This window comes from Crocodylus siamensis, chromosome 2 (genome assembly GCF_052110815.1).
Source record: "Crocodylus siamensis isolate JL-2025a chromosome 2, ASM5211081v1, whole genome shotgun sequence".
Taxonomy (NCBI): Eukaryota; Metazoa; Chordata; order Crocodylia; family Crocodylidae; genus Crocodylus; species Crocodylus siamensis.
Window position 1 is genome coordinate 255,328,614 of NC_143396.1, and position 18,446 is coordinate 255,347,059.

Genomic DNA, 18,446 nt, shown 5'->3' on the forward strand with positions numbered 1-18,446 from the left:
TTATACTGTTTTTATTTTGGATTTTAAACCACATTTCCAGACCCATTTCATTGTCACTTCCTGCAACTTCATTGGTGTCAAAGGTCATGTGACATCATTTCCTGATGTGATACCACTTCCCGTGAGGTCTTTGAATATGGCTCACCGGTCCACTGGGTGATTAAAAAGTTCATGATCCAGCCTCACATTCAAAACGGTTGGACACCCCTGAAATAGAGCATCTCCTATTCCCTGCTGCCCTTCCCTGATGAATTTACAGGCAGCCACAAGATCAGCTGTCAGCCTTTTTTTGTGAAGGCTGAAGAGATCCAGGTCCCTCAGTCTCTCCTTGTAGGGCCTTGCCTGCCAGCCTCTGACCGTACGAGCGGCCTCCTCCAAACCCTCTCAAGACTCTCGGAACTTGGAGATTCCAAGTCGTGGCTGGAAGCGGGGGATGGTGACTATGGCTGAGAGTTACCTTCTTTTCTGCAGTTCCAGCTGTGCAGCAGGCTGATCGCCTCAATGATTTCCCCATTACTAATCCCCAGTTTGTTTCTGATCGGTGTTCAGATTGAGATCAACTGAGATCATGAGCTTGTTTGCATTAAAATCAGTGGCAAAACTGCCATAGACTCTTAACTACAGCAGGATTCCCTCTTTTTATGTACATGATTAAAATCCTTCTCTTCATTGCTCTGCCTCCCATATCAACAGCACCTGCAAACTTGCAGAGTTTGCTTTCAACACCCTAAGCCATTTATTTATGATGAATGCTACCTAGCCATGCCAGGATGCTTCCTCAAAACCTATCCTTAGTTTAACCTGAGCTAAAGCCTTAACTTTGCCTTCCCTGAGTTCAAGTTGCTTCACTTCTGAGAGCATGTTCATAATTAACTTCATAGCACTGAAGTTAAGCATGAATTGTGACATCTGGGATGAGGGAATAGGCAGGGTAGATGATCAGGCATGGACAATGCAAGAGGTGGTAAGGCAGAGAGTAGGTATGGCAGGAAGTAACAAAGGAGGAGTCCAAGAAACACTCCTGAAGTTCATTAAGGAAAATGAATGATCAATTGTGCATCATGGGCCCACAAAGGAAGACATGCTGATAAGCTTTTTGAGAACTGGTCACAGAAGCTGATTGAAACAGATGTTCATCTTGAGGACTGTTATCTGAAAGAAAAGCTTATTAGTGGGAATCTTCCTTGGGTACAGCTGGCTTGGCCTTCATTTGCTGCAGTTTGGTATTTCTGGAGGTTGCAGTTTTGTGCTCCAGAACTGAAGCTTTTCTGCAAAAATAAATTCTCTGCCTCTTCTGGTTTCAAATATGGGCCAAATGTCACCAACATAGTGGTGTTTGCCAGAATCTACACACTGTTTGACACAATTACTCCTGAAGTGCTATGGACTGTACTTTATGAAGGTCTTTCTTGTTTCAATTGGCTTATTTACATCCTGGGTCATCTGTTATTGATTCCTGTCACCTTATGAACTTTTTTTTTCTAGGATCAATTGAAACAGTTGCCTTCTTAACTCCATCCTAACTATTTTCTATTTCCCACTGTGGACTACCCAGGTTTTATTGGATTCCATCTTATCTTAATTTCTGGTTGGAAATCAAAATTATTTTCCCTGTTTTCCAGTGAAATAACATTGCATTTTTGCAATGATCTATTTAAATGCTTCAAATAGAGTAGCTAACTATGTAGGTATTTATATTGGAGAATCTGAGTGGCTTGCAATAAATATGCTAGTTTAGCAGGATTTTTTATTCTCGTTCTTGGTCCTCCTCCCCCAACTCAAGGCATGTATTTAGGCTTTTTTGTTCACTTGTCTATTATCATCATCATCACCATTATTCTGGGAAGGCTTTGATAAAGAGTTTTTGCATTTCATCTTGAATATGGTAAGATTTGTCATCATTCTTGTTTCTCACAGTAAGGAGATTCCTAGCTGAAGGCCAGCTGCAGAGATTTCTTTCCTGTAATTCTTTCTCTTGTTGTCAACTGCTCCATTGTTCCTGATGAGTGGAGTTGTTGTACCAGATTATCTTTTGAGAGAAAGTCGCAATTTATGAGATACTCCAGAGCACTGAGGGTTTTAGAATTTCGGATTTGGGCCCTGTATTTAAATTAGTATTTAATGGGGAACCAGTGAGGGTCTTTGCTATGGTAAAGGTAAGATCCTCAACTACTATAAACCAGTTTAGCTCCATTGTATCTATCAATTTACACCACATAAGAACAATTATTCTTGGCAATTTCTTACCAAGGTAGCTAACATTCTTCTAACTCAACTGGTGTGTGAGTTAGCAACCTGCTGTTGCTACCAGCGGCAAAAAATGCAGCCAGGTGCCCAGGACACCTGAAACATATGGGGGCAGTGGTGATTTCTGGCTGCTGCCAGCACAATTGTGTAGCTGCAGTGGCAGCAGTCATTTCCCACCTCCCCACCCACACACTCTTAACCCCCCAAATCAGTGCCAGGGCAGCTGCCCCAGTTGTCCTTTGGTTATTCTGTTGTTGGTTACTGTAGGCAAAGCGCTCATGGGTACTGCTATTTAAACTACAATATAATGGCTTGAGTGGCCCCATCTAATCTGGTGCTACTGAAAGTGCTACCTACTGCTGGCAGAGGTGCCCTGGTGTCAGCAGAGATGGGAAATTCTTGTGTTTTTTTTAAACCCTAATAAAAACTCTGCTGTAGGCAGAGGTTTACTTGACTTGACGGCTCATTGTATTCTACCTGATCTCTTCTAAACACATCATTTCAAAGGTATAAATGACCCTCTCTTCTCTTTAACTTCTGGACCCAACCTTCGTGCCTAACAAAAGCGTGTTGCACAAGTCAGGCTTGAAGCTAGAAATGTACGTGGCACCTGCAGGAAGGCGTCAGTCTGATGCTGTTGGCAGAGGATTGTTCTACACACAATGGTCTCAGCACAGAGGCGAAGCGTCCCTCTGGTCTGTCTGTGGTACATTGGTGGCTACTCCAGTGGTTTCTATTACAAGTACTATGCTCTCCCGTTTCTGCAGGGCTTTCCAGGAACGCAACCCCTTGAAAACAATCTTCTGAGTCCTTAGGAAGTCCAGGATGTGGCAGGAGACAAGTGTGTGTAGGCATCAGGGTACAGTGGACATGTGCCTGGCAGAGAGGCAAAAGGAATCAGGACTCTTGGTACAAGTGATATATTTTATTAGACTAACTAGATATTTGCAAGAAAAAATCTTTATTTGCAAGGTATTGGGTACATGCACCCTTCTTCAGGCACAGTAGAGTGCAAAGACTGTATAACTTCTCCTAGGTGGAAATGAAAATTCCTGGGCGAGACCCAGGTAGACTTATTATCATTAACCGCGCCTGTGAGTCGCCCCCTGGATGGGGCAAAAATCTGTGGCCAGGCTGCCGTAGCTTTCCAGGGCCCGGCTGACCTCACGGGCGCCCAGGGCGGGGACAGCAGGGGACTACAAATCCCAGCATACCGCGCGCGTGAGGACGTACCATGGGGGGGCGCTTTGGGATAAATATCGCGGTACCAGGAAGCCGGGAAAGTAGCTGGTACGTTCCCGCTCCCTTCGCGGGGGGTGGTCGGGGCGTCGGGCTCTACCGCGGACTACGGAGCGGGGTGGGGGCTCGTTTCTGGCCCGCTGCGAGCGGCTTGGCCCAGAGCTGCCCGGCACCGGGTCCCTGGTCCGAGGCGGACCCAGTGCTGGGGTTTGCAGCGGGAGGCGTTGCCGGGTGCGGGGCCTGGTGAAAGCCCAGCCCAAGAGAAACGCCGGAAGCTGCATCTTACAGCGGGTGGGCGGCCGGTGCGGGCAGCTCCTGCGGGGGCGGGGCAGCTGCCACACAGGGCGAGGAGGACTAGGCAGAGCGGTGGATCAGACGGGGAAGCGCGGGGCAGGGGACAAGGGGTAGGGGGCAGAAAGCAGAGCAGATCAGGTAGAGGGGGCAGGGCAGCAGAAAGCAGAGCAACAGATCAGAGAAGAGGGGGAAAGGGAGAGGGGTACAGGACCGATCTGTTTCATGCCTGTCAAGAAAGTTACTCTCATGGCATTAATGACCTAGGCATTACTTTCACATGTTGTTGTAAACGTTGAACTGGCACAATCATCTCATCCTTTGGGTCAACAGTGTGGATCTTGTTGAGGTGAAGAGTAACTCTGAACAAATCTCATCTGATGATTGCTTAGTAGCCCAAAAGAGAGAGAGAATCCGTCTAATTTGGTGGACTTTCATAGCATAAAACAGAAGAGCTTCAGTTGCCTATTTGGTTGCCCATTTTAGACACGAGGGTTGCAGGAGCTGCAGACATAGTTCCCATGCTCCTCTCTAAAAGTAGGGTCCCTGGAGGGTAGGGCTGAAGCACACTGGTGAATAAATATGTGTAAGAAGCTTGTCCTGAGCAGAACCGGTTTGCTGAGTAAATGGAGAACATTAGGCTTCAGAGCCAACTTTCCTCAGTGTGAAATTAATTTAAAAGAAAACTAAAACTAACCAAGCAAAATGTAGAGAGGTTAAATATTGTCAATATTATTGCAAACAGGCTCTTGAATTACCTCCTATACAATGCTGGATGTATTGTTACATAAGCCTGAGACTGAGAATAGCAACTCAGGATATGGAGATGAAACATTATACTCAGTTAAGTGGAGGTGGAACTTGCTGTGTGTCAAGCTAGTCTGTTGTAACTGTTTTATGCATTTGCTCCTATGGTAAGTAGGAGGTAAACTATCTAATTCATGGGCAAACTGTCCAGGATTAGCTTCCATTCACCCTGAGAGAGCAGACAGAAGAAAGAGTTACTAATGATCAACTGACACAGTCTCCCTCTCCACCCTTTTAAATTGGTGTAATTGTTTCATCTGTCCAAACCCTCATTCTAGATCAGCTTTATGCACAGTCATGTACTAAGTCAAGGGAAAGTCAAAGAAGTTAGTTTAAGCCTACAAAGGAAGAGCAGAAGGTGATTCATTAGCAAACATTTTAATAGTGAAAGGCGGTTAGGCAGAGAGGCGTATTTCACAGCTGACAGTGTCTTTAAGATACCCTTAGGGATGTTGTAATAGCTCATTTACATGATAAAGACTTACTGACACCTTATGGACAACTTGAAATGCAATTGATTTTGACAACTTGGTTTCTGTACCTTATATTGGAGGTATTTTAATTCCCCTTTTTATTGCTGAGAGACATTAAACATGAAAACAGGAACTTGGATACTGAAAAGCTCAGCTGCTGCTTCTGTTTGTTCTCTGCCTACAGTTGCCATCTTCTGTTTGTGACGTCACACTTAGTGGGTATGAAAACAGTCGTGACATCACAAGCTGCAGATTATGGCTTCGGGTGGGAAGAAGATGTGGGAACAGATGGACCTACAACCTGTTTCCAGGCAAATATTCTCTATAATAATAAAAGAAAAAAACAAGCAATGAGAAGAGGCACAGGTTTTTCTTTGTTAAAAGGGAACTTTGCCTGACAGTTTGAATCTCAGATTTGCTGATGGATACTTTTACAGAAATTTAGGAGAAAACAAAAATGTTTTCCTGAGTTAAAACTGTTCCATAAAAGTATGCTTTGGAGGCTGTGGAGAAGGGTGGGGGGTGATTTCTGCACTATTTCTGTGATATGATACATGCCTTAGTTTACCAGCCTCTTGACTGCGTGGAATTTATAGCAAAGGAGTATTCTAGGGAGTAACAGCCAAGAAGCAAAGCAACTGCAGAAAACTTCCAGAGAACAAAGGCCCTGAAAGGCAGAGTAGGAAAGCTTTCTTGGGGAACAGGAGGGAGCTGGGAATGCCCATGTGCCTGTTCCAGCCAGGCTAATTTCCCAGGTCCAAGTATTGGATCTGAGGGATACTAAAACAATTAAAGACCCCTACTTAGAGAGGAAGGGAGTGGGAAATGGCTGGAGGTGACGGAGTGAGTGAATGTGGCGAGGGCCACTTGCCCCTTCCAGTGCGGAGGCAGGGGTGCTTGGGCTAAGGGGTACTTAAAATTTGTAAGGAAGTAATAAAGTTTATGGGAGGTGATAGTGCCTTTGTACTTGGCACCAGTTTGGCCTCATCTAGAGTCCTGTTCAGTTCTGAGGTCCACATTTTAAAAAGGACATGGAGAAGTTAGACAGGTTCCAGAGGGTGACAAAAATGATAAAGGGTTTGAAAGGAAGGCAAGTCATACAAGGAGAGGCTGAAGGAGCTAGGGACGTTCAGCTTGCAGAAAAGGTGCTTAAGACAGGACATGATGGCAGTTTTCAAATACCTGAAGGGCTGCCATAAAGGAGAGCAAATACCTCCTCTTTCTTGCTGCTGAGTGTAGGATGTGGACCAATGGCTTGAAGTAGCAGCAAAGTATGTTTGGATTGGATATTGGGAAGAACTTCACTGTAAGATCTGTGAGGCTGTGGAATAGACTGCCTGGAGTAGTTGTGGATTCTCCATCACTGGAAGTGTTTAAGCAGAGGTTGGACAGCCTCTGGTCAGGCTGATCTAGGTGTAGGTATTTCCCATGCTTCTGGGCTCTGCTGGTTGCTTCATGGGACTGGGAGGAGATTCTGTCCCAACCTGTACCCCTCTACCATGTATCAGGGTTTTTTTTAATTCTTCCTTAGAGGCACTGGGTGTTGGCTACAGCCAAGGCTGTGGACTTTGACTGCGGTGTGTCAGTGCTTCTGCTGGGACTTAAAAGCCAGAGGGTCCTGGCCAGATGGTCTTGCCCATCTGCTCAGGGTCAGACCACTTGCCATATTTGGGGTCAGGAAGGAATTTTGTCATATGGGCAGACTGATGTGGGCCACGGGGGGTTTTGCCTTCTTCTGTAGCAAGGGGCATAGCCCTCTCCCTGGTGTGTGTGTGTGTGTGTGTGTGTGTGTGTGTGTGTGTGTGTGAACAACCTTTACAGCAGCAAGGATGTTGGTGGTTGTGGTCCCCCTCTTTTACCTGTGGCAGGTTAGGGTGTTGTAAGGATTGACTGTGTAATTTTGCTAAGAGGTTAGACAGTGGATTTATATGGGATGGTTTGAATAGGGATGATCCTGCCTCAGGCAGGGGGTTGGACTAGATGACCTATGGAGGTGCCTGCGAACCCTGCTTCTCAATGATTCCAGGTATAAATCATGCATGTAAGTTCTTGGGGTTATTTTAGCCTGTTTCTCTGACTCTGTTCCTATGACTCATAAATAACAGAGTTCTGAAAAGGCTAAACTGTATTGTAGCCTGTGCTTCCTTATTACAAGCTCCCAGGAGAAAGCAACCTCCTGGGGATTATGCTAGATTGGCACCTGTGAGGGAAACAGTGGGAGGAAATGGGGTGCTGGAAAGTACAGACATTGTTCATGAATGGTAGAATTGTGGGACTCTGAGGGAAGGGGAGGCTCAAAGCCTGTCACTAGGAAGGGCATACTCATGAGAGACTTGTGAAGGATGCAAGGCATAACACAGCTGGGGACATAAGTAAAACTAAATTTGGGTCAACTTTCCCACTGATTTGGTAGGGAACTGAGGAACAGCAGCCTTGGGCTCTTGACTAGAGGGTGCAATTGACTAGAAGCAGAAAATGAAATGGGATGCGAGTGCCACTGCCCATGGCAACAGGCCAAAAGAAAAGAGGATTCAGTGGAAGGCAAGGACAAATAAACTGGATTTGTAAATGGCTTCCAGGTTTGCATAGTCAAAAGTGTCATTTAATAAAACAGGGAAAGAAACTGTCAGGGGGAAGAGGGAATGTTTCTTCTCCTTTTCCTCCCAGAGGTTTGTAATGATGTATAAGCATGTCTAACAATCTAGTTAGAGGATAACCTTAAGCCAGTTCTAAAATACCCCACTTAATACTAACAGTGACATAGTAGTTAATGTTTATATAATGAATTACATGCTCAAAACACTTTACAACCAGCATTCAATTAATGCAGTAAATAGGTGGGTATAGCTGCCATCCTCCTCATTTTAGAGGGAAACAGAGTGGGAAGCTAAGTGACTTGCCCAGTGGTCTCTCCCCCCTAGTTGAGCCAGTGGTAGAACTGACAACTCTCCTTTTGATTTCACAGCCCCTGGTCTCATTCTAGCCACTAAACCAAGCTGCTTCTCAGTTGTGTGGGGTCATAAATTAGAATTGCAAAGCTTTTGCCTCCCTTTCCCCTGATGATAAGAAGGCTGAGAGAGTCCTCGTTTGTTGATTTGAGATTATCACTTCCCTCTTTGCCTCCTTCCAATAGATCTCACCTTTTCAATACAGCAAGCACAAATTGCTTGGTTTCTTTTTTAAAGTCCTACTTTCCATTGAGACATCAACCATGCAGTCTGGCTTTGCCAACACTTCTTAAACCCTACCTACTTCAAGATGCTTCCTGACCTCTTGACAATGGTTGGGTAGCTGGTGTGCTGTGAATAGCAATAAGCAGCAATCGTATCTGACTCACGGTTACTTTGTGCATCCCATGTCTCTCTTGTTTCATTTCCTGGTGTCTCTTCCATTAAGCTTATCATAACACCTTTGAGGCTGATGATCATTTTCTTAGGGGTGTACAGCTTCTGACACAATGAAGCCCTAATCTTCTAGACATGCTACAGTGTAAATAACAATGAGGGAGATATAACAATAAGAATACTACTAATAATAATGAGGTTAGAGCTGCTTGTGTATACCTGCCTGTTGATTCCTAAGGCACAGAGGAGAAATGACTCTCAGGATCCATGATGCTCTGAATACTGGAGTACATTCCTCCCACACCCAGACAACAGGGGTCATTTGCCATCTGATCAGCATGAATCCTGAGCTCTGGTGGGCAGGTAGAAGGAAGTGCTTGGATGACTTGGAACTTCTAGCCTTGGCTGCTTGAGATTACTCCTTCTGTTCCCTTCTTGCTACTCGCGTAGTAATGATTCCTACTTTGTATCTCTGCAGTGGTCATTGGCATGGCCAGACGGGCCTTGAAAATTTTCTCTTTGGCAGCAGCTACCTCTGGTGTCTACCTGTATGGCAACAAGCATGTGGATCCCAATGATTTTGGAATCATTCGAGTGGGCAGAGCCATTGCCACAGTAAGTTTAACCCAGCAGCAGTGTGGGAGGGACAGAGTGAAAGGTTTGCTGATTGGGGAAAGGGAAATTCTTGGGAAGGAAATGGGAGTTCACAGGGGTCAGGAGTGGAATTTAGTTTGTTCTTTTGCTATATTTCAAGTTTACATTAGCATTTGGCTCCGGAACTTTGGGTGTTTCTGTGGGGTGTTCCTACAGCCTGAGGAAGAAGTAAAAACAAGGAAGGGAATGGAGGATAATTGTCTGTGAAGCAGAGGGAGCTTGTACCTTATGGAGGAGCCTTCCAGGTCAGTATTGCTGGGAGCACACTCATGTTGCTGTGTGGCTTTCCTTATGCACTGCCTCCTCTCCACCTAGAACTCAGTACTGTGCATTCCCACTGCTGTTTCTGGTAATTTTGCTTTTAAATCTCTGTTGCTTTAGGCTATTTCTTATACAGTAACAGTTTTTTTTAAAGGATTGTACAGTAGCTGCACAAATACTATGTTGAGGCCTGACCTGTGAGCTTTACCCTAAGTCCTCAGTGTTAAAAATTGGGGGAAGGGGAAGAGGTGTCTGAGCATGTATGTTTGTATGGTGATATTCTTGGGGTAAGGGTGAGGTGGGAACAGCACTTACACTTCACAAGGTTTGATTTATTTCTCTTACGTTTCTAAAACAAGTCCAAAAAGACCTCCTAGCTCCATTTGGGTGTCTCCTTTGGTTTCAGCTTGTTGATCTCAGTATCTAGACACTTGTACAGAGGGTCACAACCTGTCTGGCTGTCAGCCACAGCTCTCAAGAGCTCTCCAATGAATTCATTAAGCACATAGTAACAAGGTAGATCAGATCCTGTGGAGGGGATTGGTCTGCCCTGCACCTCGGTTGTGTTATGTGGCTGTCACTTCAGCCCAGAATCTCCATCACTTATAGGCTCCTGGTGCTACAATACTGTTGGCTTGCATATCCTGGACCCTTTAAACATTGTGTCAGTGAGAATTACAAGGGGGCCTCTGCTGCTGGAGGATCAGGTTCAGGGAACGTGGCTTAAGATCTACTACATTCAGGCTGGTGCAGAAAAGAAAGTGAGTAGTGGCTGAGGCCTGAGAGGGTGTTTGTTTTGGAAATGCAAGGTGGGAATGTTGACTGTCATCACCCTTTTAAAAATAAAGCTAAATGAGGCACTTCCTACCCGATTGCTTCATAGGTCTGCATGATTGCTACTGATTTTCTGTATTACCACCATCCCCTGTGTTGGGGACATATCTTCATTTTACTGAGGTACTGAGAAGTGACTAGTCCAAGGCCCCACTGACATCCTGGTCAAGCTGTTGTAACCCAGGAGTCCGTTGCCCTCAGTCTCAATCCACTTGGTCAGTGTTTCTCAATATGAAAAGAGTGGCTAATACTATAGTCCTATTTTTTTTTAAAGGGTTAGAAAGTGTTTTTCAAGAAGAGGGAGCCTCAGTTGCATCTCATTTATGATAGTTGCTTAGAGTTTGAGGGGTTGTCTGATTGTTCAGATATGTCCTTTGCTAGGAGATTTTTGATTTACAAGTGTCTGACCAAGGCCAGACTGAAGGACTTTGGCTTCACCACGACTTGGCGCGCACTGTAGTGTCATCCCTGCCCTCTGGGTTTTCCCTAGTGAGGGGCCACCCTTCTCTCTCAGGGGAAAGAGGCAGCAGTAGGGGACCCTCAGTAATTCTGTGCATGGATGAGTCAAGTATGCCCCTTGCCTTCCTTCCAGGAAGCCATCTGCTGCCAGGGTCCTCCAGAGCAATGGGTTTTTGTATGAATACCCTACTGCAGTGGTCTTCAAACTTTTAAGTAGATCACGTTTGGCATTTAAAAGCAACCCAAGATTTACTGTGCGCTGCTGCCACTCCCCACCCCTCACCCAGCAGCTGTCTGTGGGGAGGAAAGGGAGGGGGCAGATCAAGGCAGAGGGAGAAAAAAATATTTGGGAGCGCGTGTCCCCAGCAGGCAAGTCCCACCTGGCCAGGGCCCCATTCAGCTTACCCCTGTTCCTGCCTTTGTGGCACTGTCCCTCACTACGGGGGCCTTGATTTAGCTCCTGCCCCTTTCCTTCCCCACAGACTGACCTACTGGGCTGGGGCATGTGTGCACTCAGCCTCTCGCCTCAGCCTCGGATAGATTCCAAGAGACTCTGAGATCTACCGCAAGAAGCTCTGAGATCTCCTGGTGGATTGGGATCCACTGGTTGGTGAGCACTGCTCGACTAAGATGCACAGGCCTGTTTGGGCTCCAGGCTGCATGCTAACTCAGCTCATGTCACTGCATTAGTTCACTCTTGTCTTATTTCTAAGCATTTCCCCATAGCCCTGAAGGCAAGATAATTACTGTCTTTTTAATGAAAGCTTAGTTGTCTGTAAACATTTGACTCCTGGAGCTGGTGGCCTAGATAGAGACCTGTTGTGTCTATCCCTTAATTCAGTACTGGGTAGACTACTTAATGGGTCAGTAGGGTCCCATAATCATTTTTGGATGTCTTCAGTCATGATAGATAAGCCTTAAATGCTCAAATATTATCCAAAGAAGTACACAAACGCCTGGATACTTGACTTTACCTGCTGGACCCCATCCAGCCACATGCAGGCTGTATTTAGAGGGTTTTGTTTTTTTCCCATGGGCTTGGGAGTAACAGCTGCAAAAATGGAGGGAGAAAAAAGCTATGGAAAGTAGGGGAAGTTGGTGGGAGAGGGGAAAGACATGGAGACAAAATATTCTTAAACTTGTAGCCATGTTTGCTTTGAATTTTGCTTGCAGGTTTGATTCAGTTTCTATTTTATCCCCGCTGACTCAGCTGTCCCTTGTAAAATTTCCTCATGGACATTTCTGATATGCCCAGGGGGAAGTTCTGTTTGTCCCCAGATTTAGGGAATTTGATTTCGCTTGTGTGTGAGGCCCAGCGGAAAGTGCAGGGATACTCGAGGACAGGGATTTTGAGTGGAAACATTGGTTCAGGAGGTGGTGTGGTTAGTCAAGGGAGGTATGAGTTAAGGAACTGAATGATGTTTCTTGGGATGTTTAAACACAGACTTTAAAAGTTCTTCTTGAGGACAGTGCTGCATTGATAGTGTGGGCACTGGGTGATCTCAAGGGTCTCTTTATGTCTGTGAAGATTGGCTCCAGCTTAGAACCCAGAGGCCAGAGAACCAGTCTTTGATGCAAGTGAAGTTCTCTTTATGTCCAGATAACAGTAGGTCTTGGTGTCTGTGTTCTGGACAACCTTAAAAATTAAGCATCTCTGCTTCAATTTGGCTGTTCCTTTCCAAGGGCCGGTTGCTGCCTCTTCCTCTTTGGAGTATGTCAAGTTAACATCCTCTGCTTTAGCTTAAGTGCATCTCAGACACTGGAGGAGATTTAGCAATGTCAGAGTTGCCTATCAGGATCATCGCAGTACTAATTTAGTGTTCAAGATTACAATGTAATTAGCAATTGCTTAATTAATTCCCTCTTCCCCTTTAATGCAGACCAATCTGTTTAGCTGTTTCTTTTCAAGTTGGAGGTGATAATTACCATCATGGACCAGAGATAAAACCAAAACCAAATGAAACCTTCATCCAAGGCTGATTGGAACCTCCCTCCACCCTAAAGCTATTTTTTAAAGTTGGAAAATGCTTGGTAAATGCTTTTTTCCAATTTTTTTTCACAGCCCTCTGCAGTTCCTGGCTTTAACAGGGACAAGAAGGGATGAAAAGCCAAGAGAAAAGGCTTTTCCCACCCAGTTTCTAGCTTAAGGAACAGGAAACAGCTGAAACCTCAGCTCTACAGGGAGAGGACACAAGCTTGTTTGTGCTTGATCCCTAGCCTAGGGGACAGGTGATTTGAATTTAAGCTTGTCCTAATCTTTCATTACTCCCCAGCTCTTTGTTTTCAGTGGCTTTCTTTCTAACATGGTCATGACACTGGTTTCCTTGCCTTCAGACTTGCATGGAAGGGTATGTTGACTGTACACAGACCTGTTTGTTGTTTTATCCCAGCAAAACCAGAAACAAACACTGGTTTGGGATTGAGGGTTTTGGAAATATGATTTTAGATCTGAAATATTTACTGGTCCCGGGGGTCTTTAAATCCAAATGGAAATTCTGTAGCACATGTTCATCTCTGTTGCCTAAAACTTCATAAAAATTAATGTTTTCACCCCCATTTCTGTCCTTGCTAATCTGTAGTAACTGCTTGTGTGAATGCTGTTATTCCACAGTAGGTGGAAGTTGAAGTGCAGCACTTTAGTTTTCTTTCATGGCAAGGTAGTGTGGAATAACTTTCACTTACCATGAGGTGAAAGATGAAAGGAACTATCCAGATTTTTTTCTCAGTGCACTGGTGGTCAGTCAGTGCAGGAGGTATGAATGGGTAAATGGCCAACCATGGTGGAAGAACTATGGATGGTTTAGCTGTGTTTATGTATATTGTTTATGGAAGTACCAGCAAAGAATGGGGCATTGTTCTGCTAGTTGCTGTACATACATGGAGTAGGAGATGGTGTGAATGGAAAGGAAAACAGGGGAAGCTGTGAAAAGTAATAAATATCTGTAAAATACTTTGAGTTCTTGGAACGGAAGACAGAAGATACAGAAGTAGTGGATGTTATTCACATTTAATTTCACCATGTTAGTGTTTCCTGCATGACAGGGAAGTTTTCAATTAATGTTCTTTGGAAGAGAGATTCTTATGTGTATTAGTTTTCATTCATCATGAACCTAATATGATGAATGGTTATTTTTTATTTTATTGTATTTTATACCCTTTTATTTTAAACCCAAATTAAGAGTCTAAAGCTAGAGTCCCTTGTGGTCTTGGTCAGAGGTTATTATAGGATTTTCATGTTGTATATACTTTGGTTTTCAGACGGCTGTTATAACCTATGACTACCTCACTTCCCTCCGGGGTGTCCCGCATGGATCAGAGGAGTATGACTATGTCAAATCACAGGTAAGGCCACCGCAGATTGGGGCTTCGCTCCTCAGGTACTCAGCAGAGAGAGAGCGAGTTCTGCCAAAAGCAAGACTCCAGAACAAGTCAGTGAAATCTTGGCTTGATTGATCAGCCTCTGCACCTTAACACATGGATTCTCAGTGGTGCCAGCAGTAGAAAGAAACTGCTTTGAACAGGAAAAAGGACTCTGCTAGTAAAAAGAATTACCTATCTGCCAGATGGGAAAGATGAGCTATCTAGGCCAACCACCCCTAACCCACACCAGTGTACATCCATCAGGGTCTGGACATACTGAGAGGAAGCATGTTTGAGTTTCCCATCAAGATGCCACGCTGATTGGTCAGGTGGAGGCAGCTCACTTGTTGGAGAAGTGGGAAGACAAGCAGCCTGGTGTTGCTTAGCAATGGTGTCTTATGCTGCTTGGCCAATTAGCTGGTGGCAGCTGTAATACAAAGACTAGGTGCAAGTGAGGCAAAGGTGGAGGAGTAGAGGGGAAATCCTTGGGGATTAATCAGGGATCAGAACATCCTTGAAGAAATGAGGAATAATTGAGCAAACCAAGGGACTCCGCCTTGCCAGGCTTTCTCTTGCTGCCTTTGATATAACTAATTAATATGAATAAAAATAGCATCTAATGACAGGAACTAGGATATAAATGACAATGTTGCCCCAGTGCCCTGTAGTCCTGCCCTGCAGATCTCCTCTTTCAGATCAAGGCCTTTACTCACTGCTTTGTAGATAGACCCCCTCAGTCTTGACCTGCAGGCACTTGGCTTTTCTTTCTTTCCCCTTCCTGCCTCACACTACTTTGCCAACACTTCTCTGCCTCTACTATATCAGTCCTGGAGCCTCTTTAGAACAGAGGATATGGATCATGCTGAACTATGTGCACTAAGCTCAGTTCACTGTTTAACTAAGTTAGCATTTAGACCCTAAATGTTCAGAAGTGAAAAACCAGTGCATGGGACTCTACCCATCCTCTCCCTGGCCTCCAGAGGGCCACCCAACCTCTCTAACACTATATTAACCTAGAGTTGATTTTAACTAGTGTAAAGTGCTTGGGAGCTCTTTGCAAAGTAGCTTCCCTTCTGACCAAGGGAATTGATTTGCTCAGTGGTAGCTCTTCTGATTGCGAGGATGTGGTACAGATACTGTGGGATGAATTGGGGATGGGTGTCAGACTGACCACCTTGGCATCTAGAGTGTTTGCCTTCTACCTGCCTGGGTCTCTGCCACTTCCATAGCTCTATGGTGGCCCTCAGAACTTGGCTTTCACTCTTGGTTCCTGAGTCTAATTTAGTTGTGGATAGTAGCAGGTGAAAATAATGGCCTTATGGAAAACATCCTTTAGGTTGTGCTGGTGAGTTGATGTGTTCAGGTCTTGGCACATAGCACAAAACTGCCATCTTTGTCAGCAAAGGAACCAATTAGTGCTGATAATCTCAGCAAAAACCAAGGACTGGGTGAGCTGTGGAACCTGGATTCCTTTGGCACTGGTCTTTCTAGGCCAGGTCCCTGGACAGTGGGGTGGGAAGAAGCTGACTGTGCTGTTGCTTGCGTGGTGGCTGCTCTGAGATTCCAGGGCTGTCAGTATGGCCCCTTCACTGTTGATTGGGAAGACTGTGCCACTGAAATTTGAGTCTGCTGAAGACCTGGGTAATCCTGCTCTGAGCAAAGCCTGGGTGGGAAAGTTGCCTGTGCTGCAGACCTGCCTGTGGTTTGACAGCTGTTCCCAGCAGCCCCTGCAAAATCCTGACCTTTTGCCTTGTGTCTCCATGGCCTCATTAACCTCTGTCATGCAGCTTCTGATGGTTTGTTGACTCATGCGGAAAGGACTGCACTTGTTGGAGTTCTGCCATGATGCACTCTCTCTTCTTGGCATTCAAGACTTAGATGAATCAGGATTTGTGCCTTGGCATAACCAATGGCTAGTACAGCAAGTTAGTGCTGTGTGAGGGCTCTATTCCGTGGCCTGCATTTCCTTTAAGCCTTAGGCTGCAGAGAGGGGAAGGTAGTGAAGCAAATTTTGACTAGTATAAGAAGGCAGAACACCTTCAACAGGTGTAGGACCTGTGCCCACCTTGCTGTTGGAAAGGCTGCACTAAGTGTCAGATGTCTGCCATCGGTGTGATTTGGCTCCAGGGGACTGAGGGTGGCATACTTGTCCCTTCTGTAGGGTGCTGGTCTCACTTCAGCGGTAGGTGGATAGCAAACAAAGGTCTTCACTGTTTGTTGGCTGAACTTGTGGGGCCTCAGTCCAAATCTCCAGTCATTAGACAGTCCAACATCAGAGCTAGTACTAATTGCTCCCCTTGTGGGATCTCTCCATCTCCCAAGAGATTTAACTACTTTTCAGTTCTTCTACTAATCCTTCTCTTCATGAGTGTGGTGCCCTGGGAGGTGGCAGTATATAGGTGCCCAATATGGGTAAACAAAGACCATCACTCACTAAGTCATCTTTTCTTCCTCCTTTTCTACTGATGCCACCCCTGATTACAAGCTGCTCCCAGAACTATTGTCTTGTCATTTCCATACCATAGCATCCAAAAAACCATTAGTCTCTTCAATTAAATCCCACTGTTATGGCTTGCTTCATAGCAAACCTACAAGCAACGGACCAATTAGCAGTGGCTCCACAGTGAGTGATGAGGATAGCTGGTGATTTTCTGTTTCCTCCTTCTCTGCCACCCTTTGTGTGCGGCTTACTTTTAGATTGCAGGCTTCATGGGGTGGGGACTGTTTGCCTGTAATTTTGGATAGGACAGGGTATATTGTGGGTGCTAGTGGAGTGCAAACAACACTGCACTTGCTACACTAATTTGTGCTCTGCAGCTAAATCAGAACCTCTAAATTATCCACTGTGTCGATCGGATAGGTAGGAGACCTCTGACAGCACCAGTCCTGGAGCCTGTTGGGACCAAATGGGGACATAGTCATTAAGAAACAATTAAATGCAAAGCAATTAAAAAGAAAATGGGTTCCCAAGGGGCTCTTAGCTAGGTTCCCACTTAGCTCCAAGGAAACCTCTTCAATCTTAGTTTCTTTTTCTGTCCCTCTTGGGCTGCTAATATTCTCAGTCAGGTAGTTCCTAGCACCTCTTTATGGCCAGCAAATTGGGGGATTATTAATGCATTCCAAGAGGCAGTGGTATGAGCTGGGATGTAGTCTTGCATCCTTTGATTTGGTAGCTTAGGTTTGATGCTCTCATCTTCTTTTGCTTCATAAGATTGGGGAGCTACCTTGCTGAGGAACCATGTCAGCAACAGACAGATAAAAGCTACAGTCCCTCTGCTTCTCCAGGTAGGCATATCAGCAGCAAAGTTTCATACCCACCAAAGCAGCCTTTCCAAATCCTTCACTACCAGTATCTTTGTAAATGGGTGACCCTAATTTTCTTCTCAGTCTGTCAGGAGGATTTCATGGGTCTACTGGCCCTTTCCTGAAATTGTTGCCAGTACTGATTGAATGATGCTGAGGTTATTTGGCCATCTTTAGCCTTTGAAATGCTGTAGGATGTATGGGCATGTCCAGTGCTGGGAGTATACAAGAAGACCAGTGCCTTCACAGGTTCTTGTCAGGTTAAATTCTTCCTGCTTCACTGTTACTCATGGGAATCTGCCCTAAAGTGGACATTTCCTTCTGCTTGTCCCAAGGTAGCTCCCCAAACCCTTGTCTATAATTCATTATGGGGTGGAGATGAAGGAAGTTAGCTCAGTCCTCTACCAAGCTGGAGATTTATGTGGAATTTTCCCCTTAACCCTTTTCTTCCCTCTCTCAATAGCTCTATTTTTTCAGTTTTCAAATCCCTCCGGAATACTGTCTCTAATCTTTCTTTTATCTATTCTATAGCATTCTTTCAATGTCCATGGCAACAGCATCTGGGCACCACTGTTGGAACTCTGTAAACTGATGAGGTTGCTTTTATGAAGGTTGTACCTTCAAATCAAAAGAAATTATGGAGCACAAAGTTTGTATAAGGGGTGCATCAAAGTGCTTTTAAGTGGGTAGTAGCCAGAAATGTTTCCTTTTGCAGGTTTTCTGTACTAGTGGGCACAGCTAGAAGGCTCAGACAGGACACTTCATGATACTTCAGCTTAATGTAAAATACGGTTGCTGAGAGAATGGATGCCATTACTTGCCAACGGGGAGGTGGTGGCAGCAGGTACGAGGGAAGGATGCCTTGTGAGCTATAAAGAATCCATCCTTGAGTTATCTTTGTTGCTTTTGGAAATGCTTTGTCAGTGAAAGCCATTCAGGGAGGTTAATTACCTTCCTGCCCTTTGAGAGTCAAACTGGGATGTTTTCCTTACTCAAGCTTCTGGTTATTGGGCTGTCAGTACATGGGCAATTAGCTGGAAGCTGCAACTTTCTGCTGTCACCACTTGAAATGCAGAGCCTGTTCCTGGCAGCTGTGGTGTTTGACTCTGAACATGAGGTGGGTGTTTACAAAGAGGGTATTTTGGTGAGAAGAGGGGTCCAGCTGAAGAAGTCT

The 18,446-nt window shown here is 45.1% G+C and overlaps 1 protein-coding gene across 7 annotated transcripts in view; it reads left to right on the forward strand.

The window, feature by feature from the left end:
- Positions 1–3,484: 3,484 nt before the first annotated feature.
- Positions 3,485–18,446, forward strand: part of ADCK1 (aarF domain containing kinase 1) — a 120,170-nt gene continuing 105,208 nt past the window's right edge. The window contains exons 1-3 of one of the 7 annotated variants that reach the window (XM_090033805.1): positions 3,485–3,537; positions 8,880–9,016; positions 13,868–13,951. In XM_090033805.1, the coding sequence (XP_089889931.1) occupies positions 8,891–9,016; positions 13,868–13,951 (210 nt within the window). In that variant the 5' untranslated portion in view covers positions 3,485–3,537; positions 8,880–8,890. Of the gene's footprint in view, positions 3,538–3,608; positions 3,778–6,984; positions 7,099–8,879; positions 9,017–13,867; positions 13,952–18,446 lie in introns of those variants that run through there. The other 6 variants (XM_090033806.1, XM_090033809.1, XM_090033804.1 and 3 more) reach the window with 6 other exon arrangements.